At 36.9% G+C, this 22,434-nt stretch overlaps 2 protein-coding genes across 2 annotated transcripts; both read left to right on the plus strand.

The window, feature by feature from the left end:
- Positions 1 to 14,228: 14,228 nt before the first annotated feature.
- On the plus strand, positions 14,229 to 16,218 carry LOC144556406 (small nuclear ribonucleoprotein SmD3b-like). Its single transcript, XM_078304754.1, has 6 exons — positions 14,229 to 14,547; positions 15,082 to 15,134; positions 15,229 to 15,295; positions 15,383 to 15,439; positions 15,867 to 15,959; positions 16,037 to 16,218. The coding sequence occupies exons 1-6, from the start codon at positions 14,389 to 14,391 to the stop codon at positions 16,139 to 16,141; spliced, it is 534 nt and encodes a 177-aa protein (XP_078160880.1). The 5' UTR covers positions 14,229 to 14,388; the 3' UTR covers positions 16,142 to 16,218.
- A 3,136-nt stretch (positions 16,219 to 19,354) lies between these two features.
- LOC144556408 (small nuclear ribonucleoprotein SmD3b-like) lies at positions 19,355 to 21,278 on the plus strand. The gene is made up of 6 exons (XM_078304755.1): positions 19,355 to 19,653; positions 20,166 to 20,218; positions 20,313 to 20,379; positions 20,465 to 20,521; positions 20,944 to 21,005; positions 21,038 to 21,278. Exons 1-6 carry the CDS (start codon positions 19,495 to 19,497, stop codon positions 21,039 to 21,041), a joined length of 402 nt encoding a protein of 133 aa, XP_078160881.1. The 5' UTR covers positions 19,355 to 19,494; the 3' UTR covers positions 21,042 to 21,278.
- The last annotated feature ends 1,156 nt before the right edge of the window (positions 21,279 to 22,434 follow it).

The raw sequence follows: 22,434 nt of genomic DNA on the forward strand, positions 1-22,434 counted from the left end.
GATCAACCCTAACAAGGTCATGTGACCATTGCCTTCTCTCAACCAAACCAATCCCTTTAGGTAGATTTGATCGAATTGAAGCCGAAATGTTGAATTCTCCTCTAATCGACAGATTAGAGGTTACCTTAGATCTCCAATCAATCAACTAGAGGATCTGGACCAAAACACGAGAGTTGAGGTTTAGAAACCCTAGAAGGTGAAGAATTGAATCCAAAACTTAGATCTTGAACCAACAAACGAGAGTTGAGGTTTAGGAACCTTAGGTATGGTCAATTGAACCTTTATCAAGAGTTTAATACGAGGTACCAGCAAGAAATGCATCAACTCGAACTTGTAAGCTCTGTTCTGGTAAACCAGTACGGCCCTTACAAGAGTGGTGCGGCCTACCCGTACCAAGCCCCATACGGCTTGGTCATACCAGGTTGGTGCGGCCTGGCCGTACCAACTTGGTAAGGGCCGTACCACTAGAGGCAAATCAGAGATGAAGTATGAAACCCTTGAAACACCTTTTATCCCAAATCAAAACACAGTTTATACCTTTTCTTGCACATTTACTATTCTATATCATTGTGTGATTGCTTGAGTTGATTCCTTAGGAAAATTAAACACCAAAACCCCTTTTTCTCACTTCTAGTCTTTAGCTAAGCTAAGTAAAATTCTAGATAAAGAAACCGTCCCTGTGGATCGATACCCGATTATACTCCTCGATAGGGTTGTGCACTTGCAACCCTAATCAGAAGGTGTAACCGAGGTTTAAAAGGTACGCTCCCAAGCGTACCGAAACTTGTGTTGCGGTTTACGCCGATCAAGTTTTTGGCGCCGTTGCCGGGGACGGCTATCATTTTCTGGATTTTTGCTTATCTTAGCTAATCTAGATTTTAATTTGTATCTTTTTCTTTTATTTTTCTCTTACCACAGGAACACAGCTCTTCCTGCACAACCACCTCTCGACACGCCCCGCATCACGACCGACGCGACTCGCGTGGAAGAGACAGAGAAGCTCAAGACGCTATGGCAACATACCAACAGTGGTCCGGCCACGACAATTCTCGAGGAGGAGGAGGCGGTCGATACAAGGTTGATCAGATCACAGCTCTATATGCTAGAGCTGCCGAGCTGGAGGAGGCCATGCAAGAGGCTCTAATCAAAATGAGCATGAAGGCAGTCGGTAACCATCAACCACAGTCATGTGTCATGTGTGGGGACATGAGACACTCTTATGAGTATTGCCCACTGGCGGATTGGGATGAGGAAACCGAACATGTCAACTATCTCAGCAACTACGGTAGCAATTTCTACAACAATGCACCATTCGATAACTCAAACAACTGCTCATTCCAATCCGATCCACCCGAGCCGTACATTGATCCCGCTGTGAGTGACTTCATGCACCAGCAAAGGAAGATGAATCAGATGATGCTCGAGCAGATGCAAGCGATCAATGCCCAATTAGCTTCTCGAAGCAAGATTATAAATACGCTAATGGATCAATTGGCTAAGGGACAACTCCGCAAGGGATACGAGAGTTCAGTTAAAGATGACCCTGATGAGTTGCAGGTTGAAACAAACGAGTTAAAACCAGTGTATGGAGCAGAGGTGACAACTGTTGACCTGGGGGAACCTGGACGCGAGCCGCATGAATCTCACGCGAGTCGCGTGTCACGACCTGAAGACCTGGAGACCAGAGGAAGCGGGTTGGATGAAACCCACGCGGGGTCCGCACGCGAGCCGATTGCACCAGACGCGGGTTGCGTCAAAGCCCAACCAGAGGCGCCGACTTCTGAACTCAAGACTCTCCAAGCTGACTTTAACTTCAGGTATGAGTTCCTAGTCCCAGATAAATCTTGTCTTGTGATCATAAGTGCAGATCTCAAACCCGATCGGACTGCCACGCACTTGGAGAAATTGAAAGCTAACACAGGCGCGATCAGGTGCTCTATCATGACCTTGAAAGAAATCTTGTGGATTCTCCTGATGCAAGGGTTTGATCACATGGTCCGTGTACCACAGAAGTGGGTGCTTCCCCCAGTGCCGCCTGATCCACCTTCCACCAACCTGTGAGACGCCCCCGCCTCACCCTTCACTTCATGTCTGGTTAGTTTCCATATTTTCTTCTATTTACTTTTTCTTGTGTGAATTCAAGCATTGAGGACAATGCTTCATTCAAGCTTGGGGGAGTGAATAGAAGAAAACTGTATCTGCATTTAGGTCATGTTTATTTTTCCAAAATTTGCATTTTTAGGTGATAAATTTGTGTGATTGCTTGGGTTAAGGACTTGTTTGAACAATTTTGGTTGTGATTTGGATGACTTTGAAAAATTAGAACTAACCCCATAATTGATCAAAGAACTGATTAGGAAGGGATGTTTTGAGAACTTGAAATGATGAAAACTTGAATTGTATCAAAAATCAATTTTTGAAACTGAACTGTGCCTTTTAAATAGGGAAATGGGGATTTGGATATTCATTGGTATGAATGAATACCAATGGATGTGTGTATTCATGGTATATGTGCAAAAGCAAAAGAATAAAAAAAAATAAAAATAAAAAGATGGAGAAAATAAGAGTACTGGCAATAAGTCCTATTGGGCGCCTTTGAGCTCGTCTCCCAAATAAAAAAAGAAAGAAAGAAAGAAAAAAAAGGATGGAGAAAATAAGAGTACTGGCAATAAGTCCTATTGGGCGCCTTTGAGCTCGTCTCCCAAATTTAGAAAAGAAAAATAACTTTTGCATATATCAACACACGAAGTCCGTGACTTGCTAACCTAAGCTTGTTCCAAGCTTGGGGGAGAAAAAGGGAAAATCTCCACAAATGAGAGCTTGATTTTAGTAAAAGAATGATAGATTGATCAATTCGAGTATTCAGCTTTGCAAGTATTAAAACATTCTAGAACTTGAAGTTTGATTAGTCAATTTGTGGGGTGAATCAAAATTGATCAAGGAAAGTCCAAATCATACCATAAAGATTCTCGAGGTTCTTGATTTAAGCAATTCATGTAAATTTTCACATTTAGGAACTTAACTTGCATTTAGAGTTCAACCCGGTAACAAAGAACAGATCTTTGCTTGAGGACAAGCAAGAGTTTAGCTTGGGGGAATTTGATACCTCGCATATTTAGCCTATATTTGACTTGATTTTGTACCAAATTCACGTTCTAAATTGTCAAAACCATGTGCATTTCATTGATATATTCTTAGAATTTGGTACTGCTGAGAGTTTGTTTGTTTTCTGCAGGATTGGAGCAAAATACACGAAGAAACGGCGTTTTTGGACACCTTGGTACGGCCCTTACCAAACTTGGTACGGCCTGTACCAAACTTAGCCGTTTCAGCCTTCTTCCCACCTTGTACGGCCTGGCCGTACCAAATTGGTACGGGCCGTACATAGGTGCCGCCTGACAGAATTCAAATCTTGGCAGAGGCTATATATAGCGGGGGATCTCTCCATTTTCGAGGATTCCACTTCATTCCAGATTGAGAGCTCAGTGAAAGAGAGAAAGAGAGCAAAGGAGCAAGAAGAGAAGATCAAGGAAGAGGAAGAGGCGAGAATCGATGGATCTACACCTTCTCCATTCCCGATCTTCAATCTAGTTCTTTCATGACTTTCTCTATCTCTTTTCTTGTATATCTGGACAGATCCATGACTTGTGAGTAGTAGACTTTCGTTTCTAGGGTTTGTAGATGGATTTTCTTGATTTGTGTTGCTTTTCTTGATTTGGATCTTGTATGAACTCTTGTGATTGATTTGATTGTGAATTTGCTTGTCTTGATTGCTTTGTGTTGCTGTGATTGCATGTGGTGTGCCTATAGTGGTAGATCAACCCTAACAAGGTCATGTGACCATTGCCTTCTCTCAACCAAACCAATCCCTTTAGGTAGATTTGATCGAATTGAAGCCGAAAGGTTGAATTCTCCTCTAATCGACAGATTAGAGGTTACCTTAGATCTCCAATCAATCAACTAGAGGATCTGGACCAAAACACGAGAGTTGAGGTTTAGAAACCCTAGAAGGTGAAGAATTGAATCCAAAACTTAGATCTTGAACCAACAAACGAGAGTTGAGGTTTAGGAACCTTAGGTATGGTCAATTGAACCTTTATCAAGAGTTTAATACGAGGTACCAGCAAGAAATGCATCAACTCGAACTTGTAAGCTCTGTTCTGGTAAACCAGTACGGCCCTTACAAGAGTGGTGCGGCCTACCCGTACCAAGCCCCATACGGCTTGGTCATACCAGGTTGGTGCGGCCTGGCCGTACCAACTTGGTAAGGGCCGTACCACTAGAGGCAAATCAGAGATGAAGTCTGAAACCCTTGAAACACCTTTTATCCCAAATCAAAACACAGTTTATACCTTTTCTTGCACATTTACTATTCTATATCATTGTGTGATTGCTTGAGTTGATTCCTTAGGAAAATTAAACACCAAAACCCTTTTTTCTCACTTCTAGTCTTTAGCTAAGCTAAGTAAAATTCTAGATAAAGAAACCGTCCCTGTGGATCGATACCCGATTATACTCCTCGATAGGGTTGTGCACTTGCAACCCTAATCGGAAGGTGTAACCGAGGTTTAAAAGGTACGCTCCCAAGCGTACCGAAACTTGTGTTGCGCTTTACGCCGATCACCACCTGTCAAAAAAAATATAAATTTTAAAAAACAATTATAAATCTATCGAATTCATCTCGAATTATAAATCTTTATACCTAAGTGAGGGTTGCGTTTCCACAAATGTCGAGTGGTCCATTTCACACCGAAAGCATTTCTCGTATCCTCATATGCACCACCAAAGGGAGGTGGCTCGTCCCGGGGATTAGGCCGACCAATAGTAAATCGAGTCCATGACCAAATCTGTAACAACAACATCGGACCCGCTATCGTGTCCACTCCTGCAAGGCAAGCACGCGACAACTCTCGATAGAGATGTGCGAGTACGGCACCTCCCCAATTGTATTCTTGTGGAGTCTCTAGATCATTAATGAATTGCAAGTACATCACAGGGACTCCATCCGTACTAGAATCCGGAAACATAACTGACCCGAATAAATCCATACAAAAACCTCAGATGTACTGTGCAACTCTCTCATCACTGTGCCACTCTTGTAAGGGTTCACTAAATTTGGCCCGCACCCATTTCAGTCTAATCGAATAAGCAGAGACGGACAATCGTTCTTTCGATGTGTTAGGATTATAAATCCTATATTTATATGGCATTGTCTCAATGAGGTTATCGTAAAAAAGAGCCGGATCAACCCCTAGATCATACTCTAAGTATGGGTTCCAATCAGTATCGCTGGTGCCAGTTGTCACACCCCCGGACAACCCGCCGCGCATTTATGCGCTAGGCGTTAAGCACATCACACACATCATCAATAAAAAAACATTCAACAAGCCACTTTATTTAAAAGTAAATGGAGTTCACAAACAAACAAACAAAAAAGGGACAATATGTCAGACATGGCTAGTCAAACAGTCACTGCCATGTCCACACAAAATATTGTTCATACAAATATAAAATAAACAGATAGTGGCTATCTTAACAACTTCCGCTAATTTCCTCACCCGCGACCTTCCTCCATGCTTTCTTCTTCGTTTCCTGGAACCCACATAACAGGTGGTACAGTGAGAGATCGAACTAACTCTCAGTGCGGGATTTAGTTCCAGCCCGGTGCTTTTACAAATCAATGCATTTAATTCCCCAAATAACATAAAAAGAAGGTTTTTGAATTTTTCCCCATGTCCCTATCGATTAGGATATGCAAATCACTTTAAAATAACCAGTTTTTATTCCCGCCCCTTTCTAACTCATTTCAAAAGGTTTTAAAATTCCACACTCTGGGAATCCATGCCCGCACATGGAAACCCGGCGAATCGCCACGCAAGGACGACCCGATTATCACACTCTAGATGGGCCATTTCGGGGACCCATCCGGCGAACCGCCGCGAATTTGGCGACCCGTTCTGTTCTGTTCTGTTCTGTCCTGTTCACACACTGGGCTGCCACACATGGACAGCCCGCTTTTTAAAAAAAACACATGCAGAGCCGCCTCACACGGACGGCCCCAATTTAAAACGATTCATTCAAGGTCCCCATTCTCAAATTCCCAATTCAATTCCTGTCAATTCAATTTCATGCATCAAGAGTTCCTATCATGCAATTCTACACAAATTCAAACGATTGTTCGACATTCACAACATGCAGTTTATCCACCAGATTAAGAAAAAGGACTACTTACCTCAATCCATGCATTTTTTTGTATTATTTGTAAAAAGACCAGGAACCCGCACCTGCTACCGTGGTGTAGTTCACTCCCGCTTTTACGTTACTCTTTACTTCAGTACTCGGACCTAAACCATGTAACACGATTTCCAAATTAATATTTATACATATTTTCATTTGTTAGTTACTAGACCAACTATTGTTATGTACAATCTGAATTGTAAATCCATATATACACATAGTAAAATTTTATCATAGGATCACACATATACTAAAATCTATTTGACCGAACAAATTTCCTAATATTTAAATAGAAACATAATTGTTACTATAAACATAATGGATTTATTTTCTCAAGAAGAAAGATATCTATATTATTGATAAGCTTTTAGAATATAGTTCCTTGTAATAAAAATAGTTCTAGGGTTATCTATGAAAAATTACCATCTAATAAAATAATAGATGCAAATCAAAGATTTTGATGAAATTCCGTGGGTGTTTAAGAACAATCTAAACAAATCAGAACTTCTGACAAATTTTGATTATGAACATAATATATCATTTTAAAAATAATTAATCATTCAAAAACAAAATCAAAACTCTGTACTTCATGAAATTTCAAGAATTAATGAGTATTGAAATCACTACTAATTTCCAACTATTATCAAAAGATTATCAAATAATATAATACATCCTAATATATAAAATCATTTCAGAAATTATTGAAATCCTTATCAAATAAATAAGTATAACATAACGAAGTTTATATAATAGGATAAAATTTTGTACGAATAAATAAGTATAATATAAAAATTATATAAATAGAAGATAGAGGAAATCAAACCGGTGAGTATTATAATTGTCTAATCAGTTAAGTAATAATTGAAAATCATCAACTATAGAGATTAATTAGCGGAGAAAATGACCAACTATAGATATCTAACCTTGTTTCTTAATCTTCTATGAACAATTAGCGAAGAGAGTATGGGACACAGAAGGCTTTTTAATTATGCAAGTGGTTCATTTATAATGGGAGATGTTGTTCAGACGAATAGGCGCTATTTAAATTTGTAACTTGCATATCAAACAGGCGGCATATTACGATCAGTTATTTTGGAGGTTATCAATTTGAATTTAGGTATATCTTATATTACAACTCTTGGCTGTTGAAACAAATGGATTGTATTGGTTCCAAAATTAATTTGCTACGATCCTCTATATAGGCTATTTAAATCATGATCTACAATGGAATCTATTAGTTTCTTTTCACGGCATTTTAATTTATAAAATTTATTACTTTGTTAAATTAAATAAGTGTAAGAAGAAAAATAACATAGAAGAATGAATAACTATATACACTATTTATGTTGTACCTTAATTTAATATTTTAATTTATGTGGCGTTACACCAGTAATCGGGTCACCTGCAAATTAAAAGAATTATACAATCAACAATTCACCTTAAAAAATAGGGATTTAAATTAACTGATAAACAACTTTAATTAGTTAATTACCCTTAATCGGTAAGCCCCATAGACATGCAACATCTTCCAGCGTCACTGTCATCTCACCGACAGGTAGATGAAATGTATTGGTCTCCGGCCTCCACCTCTCAACCAGGGCACTAATCAAATGCGGATCAATCTTGCAATCATTAAGGCGAGCAATTTGATACAACCCTAATCTCTTCAGAGCATCATCCATCAGACTGTTGTAAGCAATACTAGTTTGATGTGAATTTATCTGGTTCAATGAAGAGGAAAGCTGCCAAAAAGAAATAAAACATTATAAACCCTTCAAATACTTCATATAATATTTATTTGCAACAAATAATTAATAGATATAATCAAAATTACCATATCACGAACTTTCCATGCTCTGTGGTTCTGTGGTGCTAATTTCAACAGCTTCGGATAATTCACATTATCCATTGACTTTGTTAGAAAATTTGATAAACAATATTTTTGCAACTGATGAGAGTCATCACATATAATTATATAAACAAACATTTTTTCAAGCATATGGCTACAATAATCAAAATTTAACTATATGTAAACAACATATCATCTAATTTTTATTTTAATAATAAACTTCATAAATACTTAATTACACAAATTTATACTACATATTACTAATTTTACACATTTATCTAATTTTATCTAATTTTAAACTTCATGAGAGTCATCACACATTTATCTAATTTTTGTAAACATTGTAATACATATTATTAAAAAATTACATTATACTACATGAACACTTAATTACACAAATTTATACTACATATATACTAAATTACCACTAAATTAATATCAAATAAACTTCAAATTAACACTACATTACACTTAATTAACTCTAAATTACACTACATTACCATTAAATTACCACTAAATTAATATCAAATAAACTTCAAATTAACACTACATTACACTTAATTAACTCTAAATTACACTACATTACCATTAAATTACCACTAAATTGCTAAATATACTCCAAATCAATCTAAATTACACAAAATACTAATTTAACACTACATTTTACAATAATAATCTAAATTAAATTAATTATTTGTTTTAATTCGGTTAAAATAAGAATTATAAAGAGAGAGATATTTACCTTGTCAAAATTGTAGATCTGAAGAGTTTTCAAATCTCCTAAACAATCCTGAAATTTTGAGACAATTAGATTGAGAATTGATTGAGTATATTGAGAGAATTAAAAAAAAAAAATGCTGCTCACGGTTTGGAAGGAAGAAGAGAAAGGAGGGAGGAAAAAGGAAGAAGGAAGGAGGAGGAGCCTGCGGGGTAAATTACAAAACAAGCCTACACCGGTCCTAGGAACCGGTGCAGAGTAATAAGAGATCTTCTGTGGCAATGGATGCACCGGTGTGTAAATGGGTTAAAATGTACCTCCACCGGTCCTTAGGACCGGTGTAGATTTCATTTTTTCTGCTCCACCGATTCCTAGGACCGGTGGAGGCTATTTTCCGAAAATCACCCAATGCAGGGCTGGTTCTGTTAAATCATTTTACAATAATTCTAAATAAAAAAAAAATCCACTAACTCACTAGGTCCCGATCCCCTAAAGTAACTCAATCTTTGAGTTTTAGATTGGGACCGCTCGATTCGAATCCGTCGCTCGAGATTGTTTCACAATTCAAATTCATCTCTCAGGATGTGTGCGCTCCACTTTGGATATATTATCTCGGATTCGAATTAGACGGTTCCAATTTAAAACCCAAAGTGTGAGTTACTTCAATGGATCTGAACTTTAGCTCATTTGGGTTCGCCCATGTGTAACAATACATATATAGTTGACATGATAGTACTATTTATTTAATAAAACTGAACACTTTTAATATTATAAGAGAAAATGTGAAAAATACAATTTGTTATAACTCTTTTGGGTCAGATAAAATCTGAAATAAATTCAAAATGCTAAATGCATCCGCTGCTAATAACATTTTCTGAATCATCTTGTAGTTCAGTTTATTAGAATTCATAATGAATGTCAAGCAATTAATTAAGCCACATATTTGATTGACATATTAATATGTTATTTACATACAAAATATAATAGGTACCGACTAGATCATTTTTAATTCTAAATAACTATCAAACTACACTTGTAGGTTGTAGCACAACCAACCTTTTATGCTCGGAATTTGACCTACTATGTTCAAATAAGAACTAACACATTGTTGTACACAGTTAATAACATGCCATGCACTATCTTCAAATCACTTTGCTATATCAAAAATTCACTTAGTCGAGCTCATCCCATCGTGTTGAGTATTGGACTGAAGTAATGGATCAGTCGCGGATGCTTTCTCCTCTTCGGTGATAGAAGGGCAATGAAAGAGTAAGTGGTCTCCCGTCTATGTACAGTAGGTATACCTTCCTTTTTAGGTTGACGTTTGTGTGTTATTTTGTGTTGCTTTATGCCTCTTTATCTGCATTTCTTCTTCTCTTTCTGTTTAGAGGTGACTGTTCTGAACTGGTTGATTTAGTTTCAGTCTGATTTTATTCATTGCATTCTCAGCTGATGGGTGACTGTTCTAGTCCGGTCGATTCAGTTCCCGGTCTGATTTGGATTCAGTGCCTTCTCGGCTGTGATATGCGTACAGAGAAACCCATCACTAGACTTCTATCACTCCAATCAAGCAAGAATGATCAAATTTGCGTCCACAAAATGTATATACCCCAGTGCGTTTTTAGTTTTGATTAGCTGTATGTTTTCACAGACACTCGTTGTCTAATTTTTGTTTCTTATCCATAATAAAAATCTATACTAGATACGTCTCTTCCGGGTAGGGTACCTATTAGAACTATAATAGGGATTAGGGACAGTTACACTGCATATTCTGTTACTGATGTCACCGAGTACGTACTGACCCTGTAACAGTTTTAGACAACGGTTGTGTTCTCACATTACATTGGCATGATGTAGTACTGGCCTGCCAGTGCCAGTGCCAGTGCATAGAGAACCTGTGCTGGTAGGCCAGCTTGTGCTGATATTGCAATTCTGACACAGGATAATTGTTCATACCACCTAGCTAGCTTATTTGCCTACCAGCTGGTGCTGATATTGCAATTCTGACACAGGATAATTGTTTTTTCACAGTTTTGTCATGTACCTTGTTGTCATTTGTCATTGTCAATTATAATGCTGCTCTTATGATCTGGGACCGACTGGTACACGGCACTGGTACAGTAATGTTTTTCATGTAAGGTTAAATCTTGCTGTTTATAGTTAGTTCTATGGGCTTCATTTGCAACCCAATCAAGCACTCTTCCGACTTGACCTGCCTCTTCATTCTCAAAACCAGTGTTATCAGAACCGGACCGGACCGGACGGTTGGACCGGAAAAAACCGGAACCGGTCACCTGTCCGGTTCGGTTCTGTTAAATTATCGCTTCTGCATTGTATCGCTATTGTATCGGTGAAAACCAATTTTATTGGCCGGTTCTTGTAATAAGTCGTTGAACAAAACCGCGTAAAAGTACCGGTTCAAATCCAATTTGATAAAATCTTTGTATCTCTTGTACAAATCTGATTTCGTGCATGCATCTTCCAAATTCGCTAAAAGTTTTTCATTTCCTTCCCTTTTCTCCACTGGCTAATGGAAAGAAATGAGAAATTGACTCTCATTCCTCCTTCAATTTGACTTTCTCCTTCAATCTTCTTATTTTTGTTGTGGTGTATTTCACAGTAGCTCAAGGGTAGAAGACTAAACTTGAAACAAAATCAAACCTGCACAAAATATCGTAAGTAATCTCCTTTAATCATTTAGTTCGAATTTGTAGTCCATGCATTTGAAAAGATTGAATTTTTGAGATGATTTTATTAAATAGAAGAATGCATTAAAGGTGTTTGATGAAATGCTCAAACCAAAATAAAATGTTATATAAGGGTCGTGGAATTGTCAATGATTGCGTGTGGTTAATAGTTTCATAATTTATTTTTTTAGAAGATAACTTTCTCTTGATTATTATATACATAGGAAATGTGATATATATTATTGCTTCAATTGATACTGTTGCTTTCACTGTTGTCCGATTCAACTGATAAACTTTGATCTTTTGTCCTAATTGTTAGGTGAAATTTATTTTATTTTCTCTAATTTCAGTTATCATTTTTTTGTTCATTCGACTTGCACTGTCAATCATTCAACAAGTTTTTGTATAGTTTAATTGTACATGAGTTGTCATGGTTGTCCACCCACATGCACTGATGCACACCTTCAATCTGTCAAGAAAAGACACTTTACACCATGCAGGGAAACCTTCGATTCCGTCGATCACACCTTAAAAAACACTAGCAATAGGCCGGGACAAGGTGGGTGAGCTCCAACATTAAAAAATGCAGGTTCTATTAATTGAGATACCATTGAAGATCGTAGCTAATTAAAATGGATTTGGTAATAGCATGTGACAGATGCCAGGGGAATGAATCACCTTTCCAATGATAGTAGTTGTGGCCATCTTGGAAAGCTGCCGAGACAATGATGAGTGCAATTAACATATTCAGAGAGGGTACTCAAAGAATGAACCTGAATCAGATCACATGACGGGCATTGCAAACACCGCACAACTTAGCGAATTGGGCGAGGAAGTCAGGAAAGAATGGTAATGGTACACCAATACAATGTCTAATATCTCATTTGGAGAATGAACACAACCTGAACAAGGATTTCTTTAGAAGGACAGAGCAACTGAGTACTGCAGAAAATTGGAGGCCGGACGGGTATCAGCAAGATCCTACAGACCTTGTGGGGGAGACTGGCACGAGCTAGAAGGATTACTGGTACGAACACAGTTCAGTGTAGGAGTTTAAATGGTGCAACCAGTACCTTTTTTTTGGATACTGGCATCCAGCGGGGAGGTTGTCAGAAAGAAGGGATGGGTTATTTTACAAGGAGCCCTACATTCTTTTCTTTTATTGCATATTGAATAGGAGGTTAATTTAGTTTAGGGGTACCAGCAAGCTTTTGTACTGCTTGCTTTTCTCTATTTTTTTGTAACTTATGTTTTTATTTTATTTTCTTAGGAGGCACTGTAATTGTAAAACTATTATCTTTAGTTAATGGAATATACCTATGGGTTTTTATCAAAAAAAAAACAAAGATAGTAGTTGTGGCTTTTATCTCTTTATGGTGCATAATGTTGAGCACTGTGTACCAGGGTAAGCCTTGTACTGGCACAGTGGTACCAGTACGCACTAGGCAGTATGGACTTCCTTTTGAATGAGTATTTTTGTTTTTTTTGGATTGTTTTTTGAATGAGGTTTTCCTTTTCAGTTTACTTGTCGAATGATTGACACTGCAAGTTATCTTCTTCTCAGTTGTTTTTTTTATAGTTTAATCATTTTTTATGGCCGCTATGATTTCTAAACTGTAATTAGAGAAATCATCATCTTCTGACCTCTATTTTTGCAATTTCATACATTATTGAAGAACCTAATAATTTTTGTTATACAAAAACTATGCCGACAGTTAATTTTGAAGCAAATGGATCTGTTACACCTTCTTCTCGAAAAACAGATATGTACTCTCATTATTCCTTGTTAGAAGATGTAAAAACATATAATCAGTTTGACACTTAGATAATAAGTTATATATATTAAAAAAAAATCAGTAATTAAACCGGTTGAACCACTGGTCCGACCAGTAAACCATTGAACCGAAGCTTTAGTGGTTTGATGTCCGGTCCGGTTCTGATAACATTGCTCAAAACTCAAAGCATGGCATATTGGCATTGGCCTATCTAAAAACAAAATAAAAAAACGGATATGATATAATTTTACTATTATCCGCTCCGTATCCAATCTTTTTCATATAACTCAAATATTGAAATCGTGGGATATGAACATCTGTCTAATATGGTACTCTTATTTTAGTCCGAATTATTGCTGAATGCTGATAAAACCATAAACACTTCAATAAAAAAGTACAAATGCTTCAGATTAATAATATTACCATATGAAATTTCGTCAAGTAGTATGAAAACACTAACTTATTTATATAAATCATTAAGTCACTGACGAACTTTAGACGGTAGTTCGCAAATTAACTTGATTTATCCCAATTTTTCTCCTACTTTCCTAGAATCCTAATACAAAGAAATAGAAAAAAGGAACTTGAAACTTTAAATGATCTGGCCTAAGCAATGCAATGGCCAAGTCTAAAAATGTTATACATCAAATTAAAGCTGAAAAGCAATACGATGAATCAACTCAAAATTTCAATGAACATGATATTATTACATACCTATATTTCGTACAATTAGAAAACACAAAAAGTTACATACCTATGTACACAATAATACGCTGCCTGAAAGCAACAAATTCTGTCATTATCTATATCGTAGCTTTTCTGATGGTGGCGCTCTTGATGTAACAATACTATTGGGCCTGAATTGGCGAGTAGGCCCACAACTCCAGCCGAGATTGAAATTCTTTATATTGGGCCTTATAGGCACGGGTTGAAAACCAAATCCAGCCCAATCTAGAACAGATCTGTACGGCTGTATCGTAGATCCTCCCATCTTTTATTGTTATGGTTTAAACGCGAAGGAAGAGCGCATCGCTTTCTCTCACCAGTCACCCCTCTACTTCGTCTCTAGGGTTTAGAGCGAATCTCTAATCGAATCGAGTAAGTGGGAGAGATGGAGAGAAGATGAGTCGGAGTTTGGGAATACCAGTGAAGCTGTTGCACGAGGCAGCCGGACACATAGTAACGGTGGAGCTAAAGACCGGTGAACTGTACCGAGGCAGCCTGCTCGAGTGCGAAGACAACTGGAATTGCCAACTTGAAAACATCACCTTCACCTCCAAGGCAATTCTATTTCCTTTGTTTTACTATTCTTTGATTTTGTCTCTAGGTTTTTTTACCTCGGTTAGATATAGTGCAGAACTGTTAATTGCCTTGTACTTTACATGAGCACTGTTGAAATGAAGATTTCGAAATTTCCCTTCCCTAGCATAAAGTGTTTGCTCAGGTCAAGGTGTCGCACTGGCTAGCCAGCGATTATATATCTGGTTTGGTTAGATAATTTAGTGCTTAGTTCAATTTTTTATTACATTGAAGGGGCAATTTCATGTATACCCCTCAAAACCTCGAAAGTATGTATTTCGAAAAGGCTCCTTACATACAGGACATATCCGAACTACAAATCTGAGAATTTGGTAATGCACCCAGCTCCATCCATTACCCAGCCTTATATGTTGACCTGGTCAGGGCGAGTATTTCTCTAGTCTATGGTTGGCCGTGTCTAACCCGACCTGACCCATATTGACCCACAGCAACTTTGAACCTCTTGCTTGTTTTGTGATTCATACCTTTTTTATCATTTGGTCTCTATGTTTGTAGGATGGGAAGGTGTCACAACTTGAGCACGTCTTTATCAGAGGCAGCAGAGTGAGGTAATTTTTGACATGCTATAATTTCAAAAATTTTGGGATTAAGGGGATGTTTTTTTAATCAAATTATGATAATTTAATCTGATACATCTCTTAGGTTTATGATAATTCCTGATATGCTGAAGAATGCCCCAATGTTCAAGCGCCTAGAAGCAAGAATCAGAGTAAAACATTTCTTTATTTTCCCTTCTTTTCTATAATCTTCCTATTTGGTCTCTCTTTGTAATGATTTATTATTTCTTTTTAAAAAGGGAAAAGGCTCAGCTCTTGGTGTTGGACGTGGACGTGCTGTTGCAATGCGTGCCAGGGTGAGTTTATAACTCTCTTTAACTCTGCTATTTTTCCTATTAAATTATCTATTTTGACCTTTCATGTATATTTTTTAGTATTGTATGTTTGATTGGGGTTTTATGTGCTGAGGTCTAGTTAAGGCTCTTGTATCAAGTACAAATACAATTATGGGTTTCCTGCTTTGATGGTCAGCTCATGTACCTGTACTAATCAGTGTTAGCGATAGTAATGGATGAGGTAAGACCTATTAGAGTAAACCCCCATTGACATGTCACACTGAAGCTGTTGGAGCTGAACTAGTGGGCTGTTATTTTTCTTAATTTCTTCATAAAGATTGGACTTATCTGTAATAAAAAGGGCAGGGATGGGAAAAACCTTCTGTTTCATGTTAATTATCTTCCTTTATCATGCTATAAATATGTGGGCTCAATTTACAAAATGTAGGCACAAGCTGTTGGTCATGTGTATCTGCAATATCGAAGGTCCTATAGGTCCATCACGAAGGCCCGTGTGTATCTGCAATATCGACATTACAAAGTAACTCACTTTTCGACATAATATAAACCACATAATAAATGTAATATAAATAGTTTATATGAGTACCTCTCAATCAGGAGCAGACCGGTGTTGAACTGAACTCGCTGGTTGGTCTTTTGTGGCAAAATTTGGACTTCCTTTATTCTGGCGTATATCCAGCTCTGCTCCCATCAACTCTGTGAGCTTGGCATTAATCGTGCAGTCATCACTAGGGTTAGGTATGCCACCAACGGAGCCACGGGGATAGGCAAACCCCATAAGGCACTCACGTCCTGGAGAGTCACTGTCATCTCTTCAAACGGTAAGTCGAATGTGTGTGTACTGTTTCAAGACGCACACATTCGACTTACCGTTTGGAGAGATGACAGTGACTCTGCAGGTGTGAGTGCCCTATAGGGTTTGCCTATCCGGGGCGACCCCGTTGGTGGCATATCTGATTCCGGATAGGCAAACCTTCATTTCTCATCTGATCTAAAACTATTTTTTTTTTCATCACATGTGTACATGTCGGATTTTCTATGGCTCTTTTTTTATGCTATGTTTCTCATATGAGAAAGCCACATAGAATCTAAATACATATTTGTTGTTCTGGCAAAAAAAATATATAATTTGGAGTGGTTAAAATTTTACTGATTATTTTACCCATAAAAATCTCTACGGTACCCTTTATATTTCTCTGTTCTTTTTAACATTCTCTATAAATAACAAATTCTCTGTTTTAAGTATGTATTACGGATAGCGATCGCAGATACTTATATCCCTGTCTGGAAGTATTTTGAACTTATGTTTAAAACCTGGACCACATCAAACAATTCAAATTTGATACAAATTGCTAAAAAATGACACATTTGCCAATTATATTTCACCATATTGTATATATAATTAGAGTCTATAATCAATCCATGCCTCAATAAAACCAATGATTACAAAACGTACGTAAAATATGTACATGCAGAAAATATGAATTTCCCAGCTTGATACATATTAGATCAAATTTGATATAAACAAGTTCCTGCATTTTTAGTGTGCTGGATAATGCATGCCTAACAATAAAAAATTAATAGATGGGCTTGGAACACAGTAGACTAAAAATTGACATAAATTAAATTACTCGAGTTGATTGCATGAAATTTGGTGCAAGCAAATTCATAAACATAGAAACATAGAGCATTTTTTTAGTTGATGTTTTTGCTTAGTTCATGGCTTGATACATGTGTAAACGGCAGATTCAGAAGTTTTGTCAGGGGGCAAAGAAAATAATGAATCAGATTTAAATAACTAATAAGATTTAAATTCATTAGTCAATCCTAATTAATACTCTGATTGAAAAAAATGAAGAAAATAAAGGATAAACTTAATTTACACATACAATCAATAGGATTTTGGACTTTTTCAGAGGGGTCAAAATTATTTTCATGGAGGCAAAATTTTGTAAGCATGTATATCTTCTACAAAATTGCATGTATATCTTTTACAAAATTAAAAAATTCAGAGCAGGAGAAAAGAGGGCAGTTGCATTTCTCCCTTCATTTAAGTTTGCTGTGTGTAACAATACATATATATACTTGACATGATAGTACTATTTATTTGATAAAACTGAACACTGTTAATATTATAAGTGAAAATGTGAAAAACACAATTTGCTATAACTCTTTTGGGTCAGATAAAATCTGAAATAAATTCAAAATGCTAAATGCATCCGTTGCTAATAACATTTTCTGAATCATATTGTAGTTCAGTTTATTAGAATGCATAATGAATGACAAGCAATTAAGCCACATATTTGATTGACATATTAATATATTATTTACATACAAAATATAATAGCTACCGATTAGATGATTTTTAATTCTATATAACTATCAAACTACAATTGTAGGTTGTAGCACAACCAACCTTTTATGCTCTGAATTTGACCTACTATGTTCAAATAAGAACTAATACATTGTTTTAGAGTAGAACTAGGGTGTTCCTAAGTTAACTAAGCTATTTGTGATCTCAACTCTAAAATCTATCAGATTGACTTTAAACGACGAATTCAAACCGTTAAAGTCATTCTACCTTATGAGTGATACGTCTACATGTAAAAATTTTAAAGTTTCAAATTAATTTAGTATAGAGTCAAGTGGTCAAAATTAGAAGGCTTATAAATTAATTTTAATGCATTCATTTTTTGGACAACTTTTGACCACTTAACTCTATACAAAATTAATTTAAATTTTAAAATTTTCGCATGTAGGAGCATCACTAGTAAGATAGGAGGATTTTAACGATTTAGATTCGTCGTTTGAAGTCAATCCGATGTAATTTAGAGTTGAGTTCAAAAAGGGGCTTGGTGAACTTAGGAACACCCTAGTTCTACTCCATTGTTACACAGTTAATAACATGCCATGCACTATCTTCTAATCACTTTGCTATTTCAAAAATTCACTTAGTCGAGTTCATCCCATCGTGTTGAGTATCAAACTGAAGTAATAGATCAGTCATGGCTGCTTTCTCCTCTTTGGCGATGGAAGGGCAAGTAGTCTCCCGTTTGTGTACATTATACCTTTCATTTTTAGGTTTGATGTGTTGTTTTGTGTTGCTTTCTACCTCTTCCTCGGCCTTTCTTCTTCTCTTTCTGTTTAGAGGTGGCTGTCCTGGATTTGTTGATTTAGTTTAGTCTGATTTGATTCAGTGCATTCTCAGCTGATGGGTGACTGTTCTAGTCCGGTCGATTCAGTTCTCGGTCTGATTTGGATTCAGTGCCTTCTCGGCTGTGCTATGCGTACAGAGGAAACTATCACTAGACTTTTATCACTCCAATAAAGCAATGATGATCAAATTTGCGTCCACATGATGCATATACCCCTATACATTTTTAGTTTTAATTAGTTGAATGTTTTCACAGACACTCGTTGTCTAATTTTTTTTAAAAACTAATTTGTAACTTTTTTATAAATGCATTTGCCTGGGGTTTTCAACCAAAAAAAAAAAGTCACTTAGTCGGTATGTAATTGTGCGAAGGTAGCTTTTCGGATAAAAATATTGACAAAATTATTTTGACTTCACGCGACATACAACCAATATAATATGAAAAGGTAAAAAACTCTAACCTAAAAGCAAAAAATTATGATTTAATATAAAAGAATAAAAATAATGACAATTATTTTGACTTCACACAGCACTTCGGATAAAAATAATACGCTGCCTGAGAGCAAAAAGTTCAGTCATTATCTACATCGTAGCTTTTCTGATGGTGGCGCTCTTGATGTAACAATACTATTGGGCCTGAATAGGCTGAGTAGGCCCACATCTCCAGCCGAGATCGAAATTCTTTATATTGGGCCTTATAGGCACGGGTTGAAAACCAAATCCAGCCCAATCTAGAACAGACCTGTACAGCTGTACCATAGATCCTCCATCTTTTATTGTTAGGGTTTAAACGCGAAGGAAGAGCGCATCGCTTTCTCTCATCAGTCACCTCTCTACTTCGTCGCTAGGGTTTAGAGCAAATCTCTAATCGAATCGAGTAAGTGGGAGAGAGGGAGAGAAGATGAGTCGGAGTTTGGGAATACCAGTAAAGCTGTTGCACGAGGCAGCTGGACACATAGTAACGGTGGAGCTAAAGACCGGCGAACTGTACCGAGGCAGTTTGATCGAGTGCGAAGACAACTGGAATTGCCAACTTGAAAACATCACCTTCACCTCCAAGGTAATTCTATTTCCTTTGTTTTACTATTCTTTTATTTTGACTCTAGGTTTTTTTTACCTCGGTTAGATATAGTACAGAACTGTTAATGGCCTTGTACTTTACATGAGCACTGTTGAAATGAAGTTTTCGAAATAGCACTTCCCTAACATAAAGTGTTTGCTCAGGTCAAGGTTCGCACTGGCTAGCCACCGATTATGTATCTGGTTTGGTTAGATAATTTAGTGCTTAGTTCAATCTTTCATGTATACCCCTCAAAAATCTCGAAATTATGTATTTCAAAAAGGCTCCTTACATACAGGACATATCAGAACTAGAAATATGAGAATTTGGTAATGCACCCAACTCACCCATTACCCCACCTTATATGCTGACCTGGTCAGGGCGAGTATTTCTCTAGTCTATGGATGGCCGTGTCTGACCCGACCTGACCCATATTGACCCACAGCAACTTCGAACCTTTTGCTTGTTTTGTGATTCATACATTTTATATCATTTGGTCTCCATGTCTATAGGATGGGAAGGTGTCACAACTTGAGCACGTCTTTATCAGAGGCAGCAGAGTGAGGTAATTTTTGACATGCTATAATTTCAATAATTTTGGGATTAAGTGGATTCTTTTTGATCAAAATTATGATAATTTAATTTGATACATCTCTTAGGTTTATGATAATTCCTGATATGCTGAAGAATGCCCCAATGTTCAAGCGCCTAGAAGCAAGGATCAGAGTAAAACATTTCTATTTTCCCTTCTTTTTTATAATCTTCCTACACGGTCTCTCTTTGTAATGATTTATTGTTTCTTTTTAAAAAGGGAAAAGGCTCAGCTCTTGGTGTTGGACGTGGACGTGCTGTTGCAATGCGTGCCAGGGTGAGTTTATAACTCTCTTTAACTCTGCTATTTTTCCTATTAAATAATCTATTTTGACCTTTCATGTATATTTTTTAGAATTGTACGTTTGATTGGGGTTTTATGTGCCGAGGTCTAGTTAAGGCTCTTGTATCAAGTACAATTATGGGTTTCCTGCTTTGATGGTCAGCTCATGTACCTGTACTGATCAGTATTAGTGATAATAATGGATGAGATAAGACCTATTAGAGTAAACCCCCATTGACATGTCATACTGAAGCTGTTGGAGCTGAACTAGTGGGCTGTTGTTTTTCTTAATTTTTTCATGAAGAATGGACTTATCTGTAATAAAAAAGGGCAGGGACGGGAAAAACTTTCTGTTTTATGTTAATTATCTTCCTTTATCATGCTATAATTACGTGGGCTCAATTTACAAAATGTAGGCACAAGCTGCTGGTCGTGGTGCCCCACCTGCTGGGAGAGGTGCGGCCCCACCTGTCAGGAGGTAATGGTCCCCTAGGCAATCACTTGCTGGAGGTAATAGTCCACCTGTCAAGAGTTGCTGATGGTATAGAAGTCTGGCCAGAAATAGACGATTGCATATTTACTTCAGGAATTAACGGTCCCTATATTTTAAAACCTTTGCTTGCCTTGTGTATTCTGGGTGTATGTTATTGTAGTTCGATATTGTTCTAGTACTAAGTAGAGCAGTAATTTTGTAACGCTGTTCATGTTTACTCTTGTTGTTTTTCTTGAATATGTTGTTGCATCTATCATCTATGCTGGTTCCTTTGTTTTGACAAGTTATATTTGGCATGTATTGGAGCGCTCTCATAATTTCTTTTTAGTTCTTAGGACATGTTGCTGGTAGTTAAATGGGGAAATAAATCTGCTGTTATTCTCAGGGAATAACATGAACCTGTTATTCTGATCCCATCTGTTCACATTTTTCTGTGTGTGAATCCCAGTGAAACAATTTTTTCAAGCATGAATATCAACCAATATCAACGGTTGGGATTGGAGTAAGAGGTTCCTTTTATTCCCTGATAATAACAGTAGATTTATGTCCGTTAAATGGAGCTATCAGTTACACTTAAATTCTGACAAAGTGTATGGCTCACCAGGTCTAATCTCTCTTTTGTAGTAACTTGCAAAATCAATTTCTCATGGGTAGGGATGTAAAAAATGGAAACGGCACATAACACAACATTGCGTAGCATAGTGATTACACACGACAAAAAACAAAATAAATAATTTTCTTACGATATTATTTCTTTATTTTTTTAATTATTTGCAATATTTGCAATATTTTCACATTTTTGATATTTTTTTTATTTTTCTTCCTTTAACAAACTTAAATTTGAACAAAGAATAATAATTAAACGTTTAATCACTGCATAACCAATGTGTCATGAATAAAATTCCAACACCATATGAAAATTTGACTCATAACACGAAACGCCACAACACAAATTTATATCTCTACTCGTGGATCATATTCGTTAGTTTAGCACTTGAGCACGGGTACTTGATTGACTTGGTGATGTGTGACTGTAAGTCTGTAATATAAGCTTTCACAAGCAACAGTTCTGATTTGAGTTTATCTATCACTTGCCATTACGAGGGAACATAACGAATTCGTATCCTCTGCATTAACTAAAAAAAAATCTTTTGAGTTGATGCGTCTAGACCGTCTGGCCTGCTTTAAGATTCGTGCAAACTAGATCCATACTAATATTAAAGAGCCTCTTGAATTATAAGTTGTGGCCGAATTAACTCCGTTTAAACTCAGAAGGTCAGACGGTTGAGATGTGTTAATTCAAAAGATGCTATTTTGAGTTAATGCAGACGATGGGGACTCAATAGTAAACAGGAGCAATTGATATGGAGTTCAGATAGTTGATCAAAGCTTGTTTAGATTCCAAGACCGCCCC

The sequence above is a fragment of the Carex rostrata genome, chromosome 7 (assembly GCF_964058835.1).
Source record: "Carex rostrata chromosome 7, lpCarRost1.2, whole genome shotgun sequence".
Taxonomy (NCBI): domain Eukaryota; kingdom Viridiplantae; phylum Streptophyta; class Magnoliopsida; order Poales; family Cyperaceae; genus Carex; species Carex rostrata.

Bases quoted from the DNA above. Each gene is read 5' to 3' on its own strand.
- LOC144556408 (XM_078304755.1), top strand. From the start codon at position 19,495: ATGAGTCGGAGTTTGGGAATACCAGTAAAGCTGTTGCACGAGGCAGCT. The intron at 19,654-20,165 runs GTAATTCTATTT...CCATGTCTATAG, and splicing joins ACATCACCTTCACCTCCAAG to GATGGGAAGGTGTCACAACT. The intron at 20,219-20,312 runs GTAATTTTTGAC...TACATCTCTTAG, and splicing joins ATCAGAGGCAGCAGAGTGAG to GTTTATGATAATTCCTGATA.
- LOC144556406 (XM_078304754.1), top strand. From the start codon at position 14,389: ATGAGTCGGAGTTTGGGAATACCAGTGAAGCTGTTGCACGAGGCAGCC. The intron at 15,135-15,228 runs GTAATTTTTGAC...TACATCTCTTAG, and splicing joins ATCAGAGGCAGCAGAGTGAG to GTTTATGATAATTCCTGATA. The intron at 15,296-15,382 runs GTAAAACATTTC...CTTTTTAAAAAG, and splicing joins GCCTAGAAGCAAGAATCAGA to GGAAAAGGCTCAGCTCTTGG.